This window comes from Anoplophora glabripennis, unplaced genomic scaffold (assembly GCF_000390285.2).
Source record: "Anoplophora glabripennis isolate ALB-LARVAE unplaced genomic scaffold, Agla_2.0 scaffold832, whole genome shotgun sequence".
Classification (NCBI taxonomy): Eukaryota; Metazoa; Arthropoda; class Insecta; order Coleoptera; family Cerambycidae; genus Anoplophora; species Anoplophora glabripennis.
The window spans coordinates 156060-175667 of NW_019416916.1; the positions used below are offsets into that span (position 1 = coordinate 156060).

The 19608-nt window shown below is 31.7% G+C and overlaps 1 protein-coding gene across 1 annotated transcript in view; it reads right to left on the reverse strand.

The window, feature by feature from the left end:
* LOC108913822 (frizzled-4) overlaps positions 1-19330 on the reverse strand; it is a 125821-nt gene extending 106491 nt beyond the window's left edge. Inside the window, exon 1 of the mRNA XM_018719450.1 lies at positions 18727-19330. Coding sequence (XP_018574966.1) covers positions 18727-19293 — 567 coding nt within the window. The 5' untranslated portion in view covers positions 19294-19330. The remainder of the gene's footprint in view (positions 1-18726) is intronic.
* Positions 19331-19608: the final 278 nt, after the last annotated feature.

The window sequence follows — 19608 nt, forward strand, 5'->3', positions numbered from 1 at the left end:
TTTGTTATGTCTATTAGAAAACCTATAATTTTTCCAGGTAACAGGTACCCACCTAATGTCCTGTTAGTATAGGAGTCAATTTTTATTACCCCATGGGTGTTTTTATCGATTTATTTAGGCCACACTGATAATGCCTCAGACGATAAACGCATTTATTTTTATACCTGGGCCCAGCGTTAGCGTTCAGGAGAGCTACAGACGGTTTGGGATGAATGGAGATAAACAGGCACTACAATTTGAAGTCAGCTTTTATTTGTGATTACTGTTTATAAAAGATGCAAGATGACAAATATTTCCTGTGGGAGTGTAAATAGTTTGAGAATTATAGAGGATAACACACTTATCAATGATTGGTTGCTGATGCTTCATTTTTATCAAAGTACTTATATATCATATACTAAATAGGTACCTATATTATTATATTATTTCAGTATATTTATTTAAGAACACTTCGCTTTGGACAACGATGACACGTAATTCAGCCTCAATGACAGAGTTAAACTATTTCTGCTTTTTTGCATTTTACATAACATTCTTGCTTTTAAAGAAAATTGTTATTCTACTGCACTGTAAATAACTATACGAAAATATACAAATAATCAAAGCGGAACACCTATATAGTGCTCAAAAAGTTTTCATTTATTTTGTCTATTTTAAAATACCCCATATTTTCTCTTAGTTTCTCACTGATCCTACTTGCATGTAAGTTAAATACGATTATCTTATAAATAAACTAGGTTGACCCGGCAAACGTTGTTTTGCCATATAAATTAATCCTAGGATTATTTTAGTAGTTTTTTCATAAAGAAATTTCACTTCTACCATCTATATTATATTTAGTGTTATTCAGTGTATATCGTGTATATTTTTTTTATTAATAGTAATAGTAAATGTCATTATTACGGTTGATGCACAAACAATAATAATAATGGCCGAAAACTGTAGGGAGTGAGAAACGGCTCATTGTGTGAGAGAGATCTCATCCCTACTCCGTGCTGTTTACTGGGTCAGAAGTGACACCGGTCGACGCCTGGCGGGGATAAAAAAAATGATCAAGTGATAATTGATCAGTTATCGACCGGGGTTGAAAATTATTGAATTACTAATATCGCTATTAAAAAATAAGGGTTGATGGTAGAAGGGTGAAAATTTAGGATTGTATGTATTTTTTAAGGCCACATCATAAAAAAATAAAATAATAAAATTTTGTCCAAAAAACAAAAAAAATTTTGGGGTGGACCACCCTTAACATTTAGGGGTATGAAAAATAGATGTTGGCCGATTCTCAGACCTGCCCGATAAGCACACAAAATTTCATCAAAATCGGTCCAGCCGTTTCGGAGGAGTACGGGAACGAACATAGATAAACTGTTTTTTAATGGCCGTTTATCTCTATTAATAAAATTATTAAAAAACTATTTTAAATGTACTTAACATTTTATTACTAACTTCTACAAAAACTGTACATTTTAAAAGTAATTTGTCTATTCTGACTCTTTACGATAAAGATGAAGGAAGATACAGCAGTTTAAAAAAAAGACCTGTTGACAACGATTTTTTTTAAATATAATGATACATGTTTTTGGCTGTTCAGGTTATTAATTTATTCTACATATGTCAGCCCTATGCTGTAAAAACATAGAAATTGGTTTCAAGCTCGAAATGTTTTCAATAAAACATTACTTATTTTTCAACTTTAGGGAAAACTGGTATGAAACTAACATAATTTTGTACAAAACTCTGAAAATTAAATTAATTGAAATACAGCATGATTCACAAATGGTTACCAAAAATGAAACCTCGTATTCTTTGGTGAATTTTAAGGGGTCTTTCCTATAAAGTTTTTATCTAGGACGCTTCGTCAAAAGATAGAGGGTGTTAAACTTCAAAAAATAATTTTTCATTTTTTTAAATAATTTAAAAATTACTTGAAATAATTTGAAATTGGACATATGTATTTATGTAAATTATTTAAAATCTAAGGGCTTTTCCTAAAATTTACATGCTCCAGTGGCGGAGATACAGGGTATCGGTGGCATATTTTTCTAAATAAAATAGTACGCCACTGCGTTACAGTAACATCCGTGATATTTTCGGATTTGTCTTTCAATTTTTTACAAATTACTACTCTCTTATGTTTTTCGAAAAAAGTTTGATCCTCGAGTAAAACTTAATAAAAACGAAGGTTTACATTTTACAACGTCGCATTTCTGGTTCCGGGTATCGTTAACACTAGAATTATGTATCAAATTATTTATTAAAAGAAGTGATCTACTGTTTAGTTGTATTTTGCTATCTTCTTATTGTTAATTAAAAAAGGATAGGCAAAAGTTATCAAACAATTAACGTTATAAACAATTACAGTTAACAGAATTAATTAGAAATTTTAACTTAGAAATGTATTATTGCTGTCTGATGGCAATTTATAGATTATTATAAATCGTCACCAAAATACAGAGTGTCTCGAAGTGAATGGGTTATACGTACTTGGATAAAAATAAACCCACTTAGATCAAGTTACTTACTTAACTTTCTTAAGGTAATATTGTAACTTTTTGATATTTCAATGAAAATTGGAATAGGTCTTTTGGAATAAGTTCGTAGCGACCTATTTTAGATAGGGCTAGTTTTTGAGATACATTTTTGAGTTTTAACTAAGCAACTGTAAACTCATTGAATTACAACTATGTACACCAGTGGCAGAAATATTAGGAGGCGATGTCACTAGGAAACTCAGAAATAATTTTGATAAGTGCATTTGATTCAGAACTGAATTTTAACGAAAAAAGTATTTCCTTTTATTTGGAAAACGAGCTATTGTTAAATTATTATTATTATTTTTTTAATCTAAATCAGATTATGAACGTAAAACTGCTTGCTTCAAAGAGGTGATCTATAGGAATTGTTTGTTATAAATACAATGTCGTTATTAAAATGTCAAAAAAATCATTAAAAATGAATTTTCTTAGCGGTACTGCAAAGCTATGATGACATTGTATTTAAACTCGTACTTATAGTAAAAAAAAATAGATTTGTTATGTGAAATTATTAATTTTAGAGATTTATTTTAGATTAAAAAATAGTATGTCTAAAATTGAAAATGTTGTTTTTTTTTAAAATACAATTAAGAATTAAATCTACTATTCCAATTTCCAAAGTACTCAACACCTAAGAAATATTTGCACAGGTAAACGTTATATTTAAAAAAAAAATAACACGCATTTTTCGAAAATTAGGTCGTTTACGATACAGGTTGGCAGGAACGTTTCATTAAAATAATCCAAGGAATCCAAAATAATATTTTTAGGTAGGTAGGTACCTAAGTTACATCATATATTTTCCATCTGTTAAACTTGTATACATTAACGGAAGATTTCCATTTATTTTTAGTACTTCATATTTAGTGATTTGTTAATACTCGCTTTCGCATTCGCATTCACGAATATCAAAGAATATATTTGCACGCTCAGGTATAGTTGTTACTATATCAATTGGAACCTGTGAACCTTGACCAGCAGCACTTCTCTTGAAATTTCTTCCTGTGCTTTAGCCATTGTCTGTCTCGTAATTTATACTCGAAAAGCCATTGGGCGAGTCCGGTATTGGTAGACCAGTCCGCCTGATGTAGAATCGACGGCAGTACACTGGTCGTCAAAGCAAACCTGTATTGGTCAACTAGGTCGTAAATAATTTTTTGCATGGTATTCTATAATTAGTTTAGTGTCAAACGCCAGTGCAGTGGAGAGCAGTGTTTGGCGTTGTTGTTTGTTGGTATAATACGTATTATTAATTATTAGTCAATATTATTATTTTTTCATATCGTAACCAGTAAAGGGTAATAGTTATCAAAAAAAAATATTATATATGTAATTATCTAGTAATTTAGCATGGCTTTCTGGAGACCCTTTGAAACGGAAGAAAACTAAATAACCCGGGAAAATCCCCAAATAGTCGAGCCTGCTTTTGTCGAAAGCGTCAAAACAAACTCAGAGTTTAAAAAGAAAGTCAACGTATTATTTTAAATATATATGAATGTTTGAAAAGAGAAAATAGTGAACAATGTGATAAAGAAATTAGGAAACAGATTAACGAATTAACTAAGATATCAAAAACGTCAATTTATCGCGTAATTAAAGAGGAAGACGTTATTAATCACGGTACAAAAGGAAACGGAGAAATACAAAATTAAAGAATATTGACAATTTTACCAGAAATGTAATACGGCGCACAATTTATAATATGTATAAAGAAAATAAAGTTCCTCCTATTAAACATGATTCGAGATAAATTAAGCGATTATCCTGATTATAATTATAAATCTTTAGGTACTTTTCGACATGTATTACAATGGGGTTTTAAACATAAAAAAACTTGACAATCGTATGGTAATTATGGAATCATGACGTATAGTTGCACTTCGGGAAGATTATTTACAAAAAATTAGAGAATATCGTCAACTAAATAGGAATAGGCTCGGAATATAGAATATCTAGACGAGACAGGGCAAAATTTTTCTGGACGCCTATGGATTCCGTACAGTTTATGAGTTAAATGTTTTTATACTGATATTGTAACGACTATAATTTGACACCTTTACTGATTTTGTTGAGACATTTGTAACTTATGTTAACAAATTAGCGATCGGTAATCTAATACATGTAGAATTTTAAAAATAAATTTTTATTAAAGACAAAATTAAAATTACAATTTGAGCAATTATTAAAATTTATTGGAGCAATAGAATTCGGGATTAAAACAATGTTCGCTTCTGATGATGCTATAGTTGCTGCACATTTTATAACACTAGGGGCCGCCATATCACTTTCTGTCATAGTAGTATTTCCTCGAGAATTTTCATGTAAACTCTTGTTTGAAAATTGAGTTTTATTTTCCACAGAGTCTTCGATATATCTCAGCTCCAGTGGACGAACGCCACCCACCGGGCCTTTTAAGACCTAAAATATATATTCCATGCTTTGCCAGAATAGTGGTAGAACTCATTCGGAAGGCGTGGCCGGTATAAGTTGAGGGATCCGGCAATTTTAAGCACTGTGCAAATAAAATACAACCATCAAATTGCGAGTCAATATCTTGAAAACTCTTTGAAATAATTAATAAAAAACAATAAAAAAATAAAATTTAAACACTGTATCTCGAAAACGTAGCATATTTCGACCTACGTATATGAACTTTTCTTCACAAAATAACTTCGGCAATCACCCCTAAAATATTTCGCACTTATTTACAAACACCCTGTATTTAGATTTTCTTGCACTGAAAGTAATATATTACCTAAGTTGCGCATTTTCGTTATCGTTTCCTTGCACTACTCTTTTCTTTCTGTTCAGACTTATTGTTTGTTGAAATTTTTCGAATATCCTTTTAATTGTTTTTTTTTGCAAGGAGCGTGCATTCTTGGATTTTCTCAATTTGAGTCTCGTTGCGTTGCTGCGGCATTGTAGTTGTTTCGAATAAACGAATTTAAATTTATTTGTTTTTCTCTTTGTGAAAAGTTTATTTTTTGTGATTAGTTTATTTTTAATAACAATTTTCAGCGAAACTTTTTGAATTATTTGATGAAGTTACTGTCACTGTTAGTTTTATTAATTTATTCATTGCTACTAGATAAAATTTAAAATTTCAATTTTTATTTGCTAATATTTCAAAGACCATTGACTATATGACTTGTTATATAAAAACTACTTAGAATTAAACAAAGAATCAATAAATTAGTTCAGATATAGGGTGTCCCATTTAAAAAAAGTATACTTTTTGATCTACCCTGTATACTAATATGTTTAGTCAATGAAATAACTGTGCAAAAAGTACAGGATAAATCCTACAAGCTCACATTTTTACAAAATTTTACTGCCACAAATAAACAAGTTAAGGTGGGTGGACGTTATAGAAAATCACCCAGTACATGTGTTATCTGGTAAATATTCTTAATTTTTTCATGTGATATCCAATATTTTTCCTCTTAAGAAATGCAATTAACGTAGAATATTTTGAAATATCAACAGCTTTATGCAAACATATTGTGACTAAACTTCGAGTATTCAGCCCATAAGCTTCCTGGAGACTTTATGGTTTAATTTCTTGTAATAAAATATGCTAGCATTACCTTTTCTGTGATATTTTCAATTTTTTGCTACACAACGCTGCAAATAACTTGAAGATTATCTTATAAGTATCTCTCTTTGGACTTTCTCTGGAATTATGGCTGAGCATCTTACTTGCCACGCGTTTTCTAAGTCTGAATGGTCACTTTCTTATCATAACTTATAAGAAGCTTCAGTTGTAGCAAACATATTAACTTGGAGAAATTTCTAATACCAGTAGATGTCACTAGACAATAAATATTCGGTCCCATAGCGAAAACTTTTTCATGTATGACGTGTTTGTTTTATATATTTTAAAACATTAAATTTTTTAGTTTTAATTAAATTTATTCAATATTTGAGCAAAAAAAAGTCATAAGCACTGCGAGCATTAAGTGTCTTGCTGATAAAGAACACTTACTGCCTTTAATACTTAATATACTATTGCATTTGCATTTGCATTCACAAATGTCGAAAATATCACATACTGAACAACCCTGCCTAGTTATAACACAGACACTAACATTCTGATGTAATGTTTTCATACATTATGTTTTAATAATTTTATTAATATTTATTTTCTTACACAATATAAAAACACACTCGATCGATGTTCAAGGGGCTCAAGACTAATCAAATCACCGATGCTCGCTCCTCGCAGGGCAATATTTTGACAGCTTGAATGGATCTGTTTATTTAGTACACACTACGACAATGTTGCCAACGTTTATAAACATACTACATCCTTTATTCTGTTTATTTACTCGCGTCCCGTAATTTAAAATTAAAACAAAACACGCTCGCGAATTATTTAGAACATATGTGTACGGTAACGGGTGAGCCGAGTGATTTATTAAAAGTTTAATTCCTTTAAAATATACGCTTAGCTTTGTAAAAAGTGTATATTCGATAAAGTAAACAAGATGATGATGGGAATCACGTTAGATTATGTTTTTCTTTATATGCGGTGAGAAAATTTCAACATTAACCATTAGATTACGGAAATTGTAAAATATACAAAGTCGGTTGGGAAAAACTCTCGATATATTGCTGGTTAAAGATTGACAAAGAACTGAAACAAGAAATCGGAGTGTTGTAGTTCATATTTTTGAGGCTCACATTTTCATAACAAATAGTTCATCTATTCTACCATATTGAATATACAGGGTGTGTTTGTAAAAAAACATCACAAGTTTGGGGTTTGACAGAACATAAAAATAAGATGATTAATAGCATGTCGTTTTTCATTTTTCATTGTCAAAAATGGTTTTTTTAATCAAATTAATATGTTTTTCAAAAAACAGTGTAAGAATTGTAAGATGCATTGAAATTTGGTATAGGTAGTTTTTGAGGGTGCAAAAATTATCGGTGTTATTATTTTTGACCTGCTAGTGGTCGCTAGTGACATGTTATGACAACTTTTTCAGGAGTTTTACAGTATACCTACTTATTACAACCTATAATTTCATTTTACTTAAAACGAACTAATTACTTTTGTTACGGAATAATTCGTTTTATTTATTTTTGTTTTTCATTAGAAGTGGTATTGCTGAAATCGCTGAAAATTCATCGTTTTTGAAAAAAACACAATTGAATGCCCCAAAGTCATCTAGTTATTACTCGTAATGCACACGAAATCAAATAGGCCATACTTCAAGGGTAGCCTCTTTGAATGGAAATAAACCGATTTAGATCAAGTTGCCTTAGTACAATTTTGTTCTGTCTTAAAGAGCTACATTAATAAGTTAATTTAGTTAAAAAAGTAACAGGAGATTGTCAATAAAACACAATGTATTCAATTAATCGTCAAAATTTATTTCGTATTTTTCAAAATAGACTCCCTTTGAAGCAATACACTTTGTCCGACGAACAACCCAGTCGTCAAAGTACTTTTTAACCGCATATTTCGGTAAGTATGGACTTCAACTACCTTCAGCGATTTTTGTTTTATAGCTATCGACTCGAAGTGGTAATTTGAATTTGGGAAAGAAGACAAAGTCGGCAGGGGTCATATCCGGCGAATACGGTGGCTGCTCGATGACATTCGTTGAGTTTTTGGTTAAAAATTCATTCACAATTACCCCGTTGTGTGATGATGCATTATCGTGGTGCAAAATCCAAGAATTGTCCATCCTTCCATAAATCTAGTCTTTTGCAGCGGATACTCCTTCTCAAACGCCTCATAACACCCAGATTTGTCGACTCTGTCTTCATCCGAAATGAATTCTGTGTGGACAACAAACTTTGACGTGTTTTTTTCTGGTTTTGTTTCATTAGAAAAGCGCTATTCCGAAGCTTGTTGACCCATTTGAATGTCAAACTAGTAAACCCATATGTTGTAATCCGCTATGATGCGTTGCATAAATGCTCGTTCAATCATGTCTTCAGCAACATGTTTGGGATGCTCTTTTTGAAGAAAATTCAGGTCTTTTGGAATCAGTCGTGCTATGACGCGTTTCTAAACAAAACAACAACTAAAATAGTGCAAACAGATTCGTGAGATATGTTTATTTCATGTGCCAGCTCTCTCAAAATATAATGACGGTTTGCAAGCACCATTTGCTTCAGTCTATCGATATTTTCTTCAGTTGAAGACGTTGAGGGACGACCAGAATGTGACAAACCATCAACCATTCTCGACCACGTTTGGATGCTTTGTATCATTCGTATGCTTGGGTTACCGATAAAACTGAATTACCGTACTTTTGTCCCAATATTTTCAACAACTCACCACAAGAAATTCCGTTGATATCATAAAATTTTAGGCAAACTCTTCAATGACATTAGCCATAGTGTAAATCGCGGATCACGTTTTAGGTGAACTAACAAAGTTAACAATTGCAAACAAACTGCTTGAGAGATCGCGCTCAAAATTCGCGTTAGAGTAGAGTATTCCGGATACTTTTTTGATAGACTTTATTAAAATAGAATAAAAATCTTTGCATGCCGGTAACTTTTTTATCAAGCAATATTATATTAAGGTGTCTTGATCTAAATCAGTTCATTTCCGTCCCATTCGTTTTCAGATACTACATCTATTAAACAATAGAAGCTGGTTGAACTTTGGAACGGTCATCTTTCTTATGTTATGCCAAAAAATGTCACTATACTCCGCGGTCGAAATTATAGAGTGACTAATCGCTAGCTTTTGGACTAGTAAGGGGGATGAAGCGTGCCGGGAACGAAAATCCATTGGTGTGTATGCGTAAAAGGCAACAAGATATAGAAAATATTGAAAAAAGATAATAAAACATAACATCTAATATTTTCTACGGTTTGCTATAATCGGCATTTTGATCCATTTTAATTATTACAGCATTTTAAAACGTCCCAGTTGTGTTTTTTTAATTTATAAATTTATTATAGCCATGGAATTAGACCCCTCGTCTACGCTTATGCTATGACGTTTCTCAGGACTGGTAAATCAAGTCCGTTTACACCTACTAAAAAAAGCATTTCCCTATTCCCTACCAAGTGCAAAAGACAGAGATAGAATATGGATCGACGTTCAGTGTAACTCAGTCTATAGACGATTATAGATTCTATCGATGTGCGTAGCGAGCGGCACAAAGATAAATAATATTGAACAGTATAAAAATCATTTTATATTTTATACGCGTTATGGTAATAGTGTTTTTATATTATGTCTGAATCACTCTCTATAATTTCGACCGCGGAGTATAGGTGAGGCTACAGCTACCAATCTGGAACAGATGATTAAGAACTAATACACTGACATATTTAGCATCACCAAAAATTTACCTGTATCAAATTTAATTTAACTCAAAAAATGTACTTTGACGTCCTATAACTCAAAAACAAAAGTCTGTGTGTGGCTGTCAATCCTTGAATTTGAACAACATTAAAATCTAAATATTATTTTACTTATACCAAAAATATAGATACAAAATTAGGGTACTATCATTAGCTACTTGAATAGATAAAAAAATTGATTGAGGCAAAGCTGACGTAATTTATGTACTTATCCAAAATATTTTGGTTCTTAAATGCAAATCTTTCTTTGAATAGAAAGAATGTTTTATCAAGGTACATACTGTAATAGCAGAAAGGGGCAACCTAGGGGAATGACCACTTAAAATAATCCTGGATAAAAATTTGTGGATATATATTTTTTTAATAAGCATTTCAATACAATCTTATGCGAATAGTTAGAGCAAATATTTTAGTATTTGCGTTTTTTATTAATAATAACACCACATCTTACTCTATTTTACATAAATTGTACAATTAAAATTTCCAGATTTTAATGGGAACATTTTTAATCACTTGGCGTCACATTAGAAAAGTATATATTTTTGTTTTATTTCATATAGCACATTGAAAGTATATATAAATCAATGACAAAAAAACTGCATGGATTTGATATTTTGGTCACACTTTCCAGGATTTTCGAAATAATGAAATTTTTAAATCAGTTGCTCAATATTATTTTAGAAATGAGAACAATTAAAGCTATTTTTCTTGATACCACCAGTTCTTACTGTAATTTTGAATGCAAAATTAAAAAAAATGTGGGTTCTAATGAGAAAACTTTTATTACATTGTTTAATATTTTGATTTCTGTATTATTTAGATTAAACAAATAGGTGCCCCATAATGTTATTTTTCATTACCTAAGAAATCAACGAAAATTAAGTAAAACTATTAAGCTCCTTTTTTCCATTTGTATAAAATAATTAAATTCCATTTAGTTAAAAACTCACATTATAAGTTTTCCAACTGTTTAGTACAAACATACAGGGGAAATTCTTCTGATGTAGTACCTAACCGAATAAAAAAGGAACTTTTCCGATGTGACAACTGTTTACATTGAGGTCTGAAAATCTGTAAAAGTACAATAGAAAGTGGTGACATTATTAGTATCGAAATGAAGTATTTGTATGCCAAAATAGTACTGAAAAGTTGATTAAAAATTGTGTAGCAGAATTACACTGTTAATTAAAAAAATTAAGAAGTTGAAAAAATAAAATGCATGATTTCTCTCATTGATTCATGTGCTTTAATATGCTATATGAAACAAAATATTAAGAGTGAAATTTTGAGATGGGCCACAAAAGAATAGGAATTTTCTCGGTACTGTCCTGAAATTTTGAAATGATGGTTTCAAGAGTCTACTGTGGTGTAAATAAAAAATAAGTTAATCTCAACAAATAATTCGATAGACGTTTTGGTAAAAATTCAAGAATAACCCTGATATTCTACATTTTGGCGTAGCACTTTTCAACTGGTATGTAGGTTTTCGCTAGAGTTGTCACGTTGCCATTACAATATGTACAGTTCGTCATGAAACATTCTACTCAGAATTACAAACAGGGTAATTTCCCATTTTTTCTCAGAATATTGCAATTACTTTGACTCCTGTTTTAACATCGTTTGGCCATTTCTCAACCTCTGTTACAACTTTAAGTTAGAACATCATAAGAACAAATTGCTAATTAACTTTTCAATTATGATTGAATCGTGGGCACGCCCCTTAACATTTTTTTTTCTAAGCCGTCAATAAATCCAACTAAATAAAACATTTCACTAGAACCGTATTCATACAAACACATTAAATATTAATTAAAGCTATTAATCTCCAAGTGTTAATCACAGCATCGTGTTTATCAACCTTTCAAAATATTAAACTCGCTGTAAATGATGTTCATCATTCAAGCCGAAATCACCAAGACATCATTCAGCTTGAAATCCGCAAGAACTTGTTGCGGCGTTTTAGCATGTTATTTACCTACCTATCAATCTTTATTTCAAGCATTACTCATTTGATAATATATGTATATAAACTTGTTTCACCGCCAGTTGGGAATCATTTCAAAATAACGAAACACGTCAAATTATCTGTCGAGAAATCGTGAAGAAACGGGACTCTCTTAATCGTTCTGTAAAAAAAGAATCTACGCAGACCGAGACATAATTTATTAGCAGCCATTAGACGCTGGTTATAAAAACTAAAATAAAAAATTACATTCCTACTTACGCATGTTTTAAATTTCTGAACTCATTAAATTTTGAAAAAAAAAAACACCAAATGACCTAATGGGGACGATGGGAATAGACAAAGACAATGCACAACAACCATATAATGGGGTGGGGTCACTCAATAGTGAAGACTTTGATTTAGCTACAAGTGTACCAAATACAAGTTTATCTGCAGAATCACACCGATTTTTTACAATGTATTTTCAGAAAAAAGTTTTATAATTTATCATGGCTGTATTTCGTGACGCTGTTTGTCTAAAAAATGAAGATATTGGAAGCAGGAATAGAATATAATTTATTTGAATTCTTAGATTATTCAATAATCGCATATTAGTGAATAGATTATTTAGAGGACATGTATTTTTTCAGGGCATCTAGATATTTGGTATCATAGAGTAAGTATTTACGACTTAATTTAATGCCAAAATTTTTTAAAATTGCATTTGAATTAGGTTAATATCAGCTGTATACTTTTTATGAAAACGAAAATTGTCAGAACCAAAATTTCACTAACGGACCAAGCTTAAAGTTATTCGAATGTTATATACATTAGACATTTTCAATTTAAATCAGACACAGTATTACATGGGACAAATAAAAGATTTAGTAATAAACAATCAATTTAAATACAAAGGAAGCCAGAATGCAGCTGCAGCAATCAACGTTCCATGATTACTCTTCCTTATCAGTATGCAGAGGCAAATAATCATTCGTCAGACGGAACAAATAAATGTGTGGTATATATAAAAGATGAGTAGGTAGTACAGTATACAGTGCTATTATTGAATATATGTACGTAAATTGAACCCACACTGCGCTAAAAGAATATGTTGCTTTTATCTATTTTAAATATTCTACTAAGTATTAGATTTCATATGTAAAAAGTATCTTTTAAGTTTACCAAATAACTATATAAGAAATGCTGGTTGTTATTCTAGTCTCACAATTTTTACTCTACTTTAAATGTATTCAACCAATTCAGATATTTCTAAATATTTCCTTAAATTAATAACAAATGAAATAGTGTAACATGCCTTTTTGTACAAAATATTTAACTATGTTTAAAGAAATAACCACTAGACAAACTAATCATCAACAATTATCTTAAATAAAAATAATAATCTCTCCAAATATGTAGTATGATAAAATACTCGTATAATCCCGAAATACTGTGATTAGTAAATTATATTTGCAAACTTTCAAATAAATCATTTTTTTCCTTGTTTCTAACAGCTGTATTACTTTGGTTAAAGATCAACACGAAATTCAGCTGCGAAGAAATATTTTTCATTTTAAGTACAGAGCTTTTATAAATGATTACAAGCCACATGGCCAGTAATTTTGTTTGGAATAGTAATTCCTTTACGTTGGCTATTAAATTAAAAACAATAAGATCAAGATTAAATTAAAACACAATATTCTGTTTCACCGGCTGTGATTGGTGTAATTTTCACGAGATTCTATTCGGTTGTCGTTGTACATTGTAAACGAATAATTAATATTGGTGAAACCGAGATTTAGGGAATTTTCAATATGTATAACAATATTCTGTTTCACCGGCTGTGATTGGTGTAATTTTCACGAGATTCTATTCAGTTTGTCATTGTTCATTGTAAACGAATCATTAATATTGGTGAAACCGAGATTTAGGGAATTTTCGTTACCAGTGCCAGTCCTGCAATATTGGTTGCCTAACCTCCGCGGTCACGTCGCTTGTAAACATTTATGAAGGCTCTGTACATTTTCGAGTGAACTGCTTTTAAAATGTAATTTCTTTTTAAATTTAAAGTACCTTGGTTGCCACTAATTACAGACTTACAATGCACTTCTTCAGCTTAGGAATCCTTAACATGGCTTGTTGTTCTCGGACTAGGTCCTGTGGGGGTGACCCGTTATCATAACCTCTAGCCTCGCTCTGATATTGATTTCTGTTTTTGTTGTTGGTTGAAGTATTTTCAGTCACCACTGAAGATGAACAGTCAAAATTGGCGAAACCTTTGAAAGCATTGAATGCGACCAGTTAATAGAAGCCACTACGGAACGTCTCAGAAGATCTCCATCATGTAGAATAGTTTCATTTGTAGCGGTTTTAGAATCAACCACAAGAACCGAAACCAATATCAGGAATAACAAAAGGAGCTTAAAGATTTCTAAGGCTAAGGAAGTACATTGTAGGTCTGTAGCTTGCGACGAGCAGGTTCATAGACATAGACCACAACATAACAGCCCGACATACAGGGTGATTCACAACTTGTCCAAAAAAATTTGGGAATAGATGCGGCATGAAAAATGGAGTCAATATCGTAAAAAATTTTTTGTAAAATGCTTATAGTTTCCGAGAAAAGAAATATTTAAGTTGTAGTACATATTTTCAACCATTACATAGCTGGACAACTGTAGTCTCTAGCGTCATTTGTAATACGCGTGGAGAGCCACGTGGCCTCAGCGACTCCGAATACTGAAATCCGATATTATAGTCGTCGTTGCCATAGTGTTTACAATAGTTTTTTAGTATAGTTAATGTCAAAAGTGGCTTACGTGTATAGCAACTCGAAGTTGATAGATAGGCATCGTTTTAATTTATTGTGAAGCAAGAAAACATTTGTATTATGGTGAAGTACTTGTGTTATGGGAAACAACGCAGCATTTGTGTTAGTTCGTAGAAACGGAATAAGAAGGACCCAAATGTGTTTACACGTCGGCGGACAAAATTTTAAACAGTCGCACAGTGGCAAATATTGGAAAAAATTCTCGCCACTCGCCAATTTTCATCGTCTCGTCGTGATTTTTTTTTTTTAATAATCTCGTGGTAATGTGAATTTTCATATTTTGGTGAGGCTTTTTCGAAAAAACCTTTTTTTAATGCTTAGGGAGCGCCCCAACCTCAATGTCGAAGAAAATAAGAAATTTTTTTTTTAAATAGGTACTCGATGTTCAGTTGTAGAAAGCAGGCAGTAGGCTAGACTAAAAAAATGAGTATCAAATTGGTGTTTCTGTATCAATCGATATCTTTGTACATTTTAGATTGTCTTGTACTTTGTCTAGCAGTTTAGCAAAATGGTCAAATTTTTATGACCTTAATCAAAATTATGGAAGACAATAGGTACATATTTTTTTGATTAAAGTGTATTAGTATTTGTCCGAGTTTCAGTTTTTGATCCTCTCTTCTACAGAAAATGTCAAATAAAGGAAGTTTTATCGGTACAAATTGTTACTCTCAATTTTGTAAATAAAATAATTGCAAAATTAAATACTTAAACATATACACACACATGTATGAATATACACACACATGTATAAAAATACTTATGATAGTCATAGGCAACCGCCTTCAATAAATTACCATAAAACTTTGATTTCGTGTCATGTTAGTTAGCTAGAATACTATACAAAATAATACGACCTGCTAGAAACAAGAATAAGAGATACATTAGTTGTCTATAGAGTTGTTTTTTTCGGATACTCATATATTTGTTATCAAAGAGTATACCTTTATGATGTATGATATCATTTGATGAGAATTTAGAAAAGTAAAGTAAAAGTAAAAAAGCTAACAATAAAAATGAAAATGTACATTTACCTAACTAAAAAGTTTTACATGTAAAAGAAAACATAATTGCATCTGTAGTTACATAGTTAGTAATATGCAAGTTTTCTTTTAAGTAGTTCACATCTTGTTTTTTGAAATTATCAGGTAATTTCACAAATTATACAGCAATGTTCTCTTCATTCTCCATAGATTGCAGCCTTAACGGTGATATTAAGAATAACATGATCCAACTTAATGCAGCGTATTACTCCCAGCTCCAGAAAGATTTCAAGGTTAATGCTATGATTAATGCGTTTATTAAAGAACAGCAACCCATTTAAAAATCACATACGGAACAGAGCGTTTTATATTTTAATTCAATTCTTTATAAAATATATTAAGAATCTTAAACTGTTTACCTGGAAGATAATACCTAGCTCACTATTTTTTCAATATCAAAATGTCTACTATTTTGAAAAATCGTTCTGTCCTGTATCACCATTAGCACAAGAATAACCATAAAATAACTTCTATAAGTTTCATATCTGTACCTAATCTATACTTAATTACATTTTGAATATTATTGATTACAAATATGTATCCGAGGCAAATAAGCAGCATATTATACTAATCGTATTGTTTATGAAAGTAGATAAACAAAATACAGGGTGGCCAAATGAAAACGAAACAGAGACATTTTCAGGAACTGCGTCAAGATTGTAGAAAAACGCTCTGACCCGTCGATTTTAGATTAAAGGGGGACATTCTTTGCTGGTATTTTTGACTCCGTCACTTTCATCCCAGCAAGCAAGGGTAAGCATCACCCCAAAATATTGCTGTCTGTTGTAAAGAGAATTGTAAAAGCTTTCAAAAGAAATATTACTCAACCCCCAATGCCATTTAAATATTTTGGGGTGATGCTTACTCTTGCTTGGGGGTGAAAGTGGCGGAGTCAAAAATGCCAGCAAAGAATGTCCCCCTTTAATCTAAAATCGACGGGTCTGAGCGTTTTTCTACAATCTTGACGCTGTTCCTGAAAATGACTCTGTTTCGGATTCATTTGGCCACCATGTATATAAAATAGGTACCTATCACATTTGACTTTACATGATTTCAAAATATTAGTATTGATTGGTTTTGTTAAAAGAGAATAGGTAGTTTTCCAAACGTTAACTTAAAGTAACTTGCTTATTTTATGCTGGTCGTGTTTGTTTTCTTAAATGAGACATTTATTTTCATTAAATTTTGTACGTTTATGTTACTTTAATGGTAAGATAATTTAATTTTTTCTTAAAATTTTTATAAATTCTTATAAATTATAAAAATATACTCTATCCAAACTGTCAACAAACTAATGTTGCAAAGCCTTCAAATAAATCATCTTTCCTAGCTATTTGCCAATCACTCTGAATAAAGATTAATGGTATGGATCTTTTCATTAAGTAAAATTTGGTTTATAATTTTTTATGTACCTAATTATATTATAAAAATAACTCTAAATCCTGGCTTATTTAATTCTGTCGTTGACGCGACAGACAGTAGATAATTTAAATATTTCCACATACCTAAACCTATATTTCAAAATGTATAAATATTATATTGGTATAATGCAAATCTCTTTAATATTGAGTAAAGGTATGCTCTTTAAATTGTTATACTTACATTTTTTATAAGTACCTAGTTTGAAGGAAGCTAAACAAAGAAAATATTATGTATCTCTTGAATCAAGTGTACACTATTTGCATACATATGAGCACATTATAATCTAAACGATGTAAAATATATTCATTTAAAGACGTTTTTTTGACAGAAGATGGTTTACTTGATCTAAGATAATATTTTTTCTGTCGATTATTTATATTGTTCTTTTAATAGTAAGAACTGAAAAAGAATTAATATTATCAATAACTAATACTATTGATATTAAATTGAATACGGAATTGATTGATTGAAGAAAAAAACAGTTGCCACTGATTAATTATATGACAGTAATCCAATTTATTATTCAGAAATATTTCTTGTAATCCTCTAGCTTTAGATTCTGTGGTATGTTAAATTTTAACTTAATCCGTTAAAGAATAATGAGGGATATAATCTAAGAATCTAGCAGTTGTGAGAAAAACGTGAAAAGAAGGCTTCAAAAGTTAGATCACTAGTTAGAAATTTAACATTTTGCCTACTTACCTCCTATTAAACGTTTACAAGTGTTGAATCCATGAATCTGTCATAACAACGATTCTTTTCAATAGCGATATTTGTAACTTTAGAGGAAAAAATGGCTTAATTTAAAAAAGGTATAGGTACTATGCCTTTAGGGAATTTTGTGTATCTTAAAAACTAGGGAATTTGAAATTTAATAAGGGACAACTTTGTGAATACCTATAGAGAGCTGGTGACGATGACTGTGTAGTTATGCAATTGGAGCAGATGGTAAAGATTTTTTTCTGTTAGAATTATAGGAACGCACATGAGAAATGGTAAATAAACCATTGAAATTCATTGAAAACTTAATTGTTCAAATCACTGGATACTTTGATATAAATATATCTTGATCATCTTCGTTAGTTTGTCATAGGATTGTGGATTATCTTTTTTTTCTGTTGTAATTAGCTACAAAAATAAGTATTTCCTTCAAAGTTTAACAAAATGATATACTCTTTGGATTTGGATTTGGAAGTTTTGGCCTGTAATCTGTAATTCGAGTCCCTTAGTGCCCCTACCAGTTTTAAGGATAATCAATCGACTATTAAGGTTAATTTGGATATTCTAATTGATTTTTTATTTTCTTTTCATCTATTCTCCAAAAAAATCCTTCTGTTACTTATAAGTGCATCATGGTAATAACAATAAGAGAAAGGATATGTTTCATAGACAATAAAATGACTTTTCTGATTTCGGATTTTTGAATTCCTTCTGTCCTTGGGTCGAAAATATTCGTAACACATCAATATTTTCATTTGTCACTTTAACAATCAATGGATCTGTCATAATCAAAAAAATTTTGGGGATGCTAGTCGAAGACAAATTGCAGAGATTTTTCCAAAACAAATCGGAATCTATAATTAATTTATAGTGTTTACAACAAATTATACATACCTCAGCGAATTTCTTTTCCGACTCATCGAACAAGAGGTTGGAATCGCAGGGCGGCATACATCCCCCGTTGCTCTTCACGTAGTGGGGTCCGCAGTCGAATTTTTGCACGGCCGGGTCCACCGGGGCCCTCACGTCAACTTTGTCTTTGGGCCCCTCCATGCACATGTGTTCGTGGTTATTCTCCACAGGAAATCTGGAGCAGTTCAGGGCATCTGGCCAGGGAAACCCGAAACCTTGCAAAACGGGGTAGCACCGGGACCTGACACTCTCACAAAGTCCCCTGCATGGTCCTATGGGGTTGGCCACCTTCTCGGTACACATGGGCACATAAACAGAACACAAGAAAAGTTTCAGGTGCTGGCTGCAGCCGTACTGGATCAGAGGAGAAAAAGACTTCAAATTGTAATCGGCCTCCTGTTGGATATCGTTGCCCCCTAAATTGGGCATCCCCGTCATGTTATAACCCAAGCCTGTGCACATCTCAACCCTTATGGGCTCACAGGTGCGGAGCAGCGGTTCCGAGATCGAAACGCCCCAGAGAAAAGCGAACAGTAATAATAAAAACATTGTTGTGTCGATAACGCGCGCGAACAAACCACCTTCCTACACGGTCTCCGACGGAATAACTTTTTGAAGTTGATCGGGGATTCAAGTAGGTAGACGGCCGCAGTTTGGAATGTTGTTATGCCGAAAGCTCCCCGAAAGTTTCCGAGCCCGCGCGACTATTTAAATTAAGCTTTACAAGCTCCTCGATGGACCGGATTGTTCAAAAAACTAAACAAGCTATTTTAGGCAGGTTAGTTAGCCGCTTGGGCGTGCTTCGGGGTTGGGAGGAAGGCATTTGTCATCATCAATTAACAAAAAAATACGTTAACAGAAATA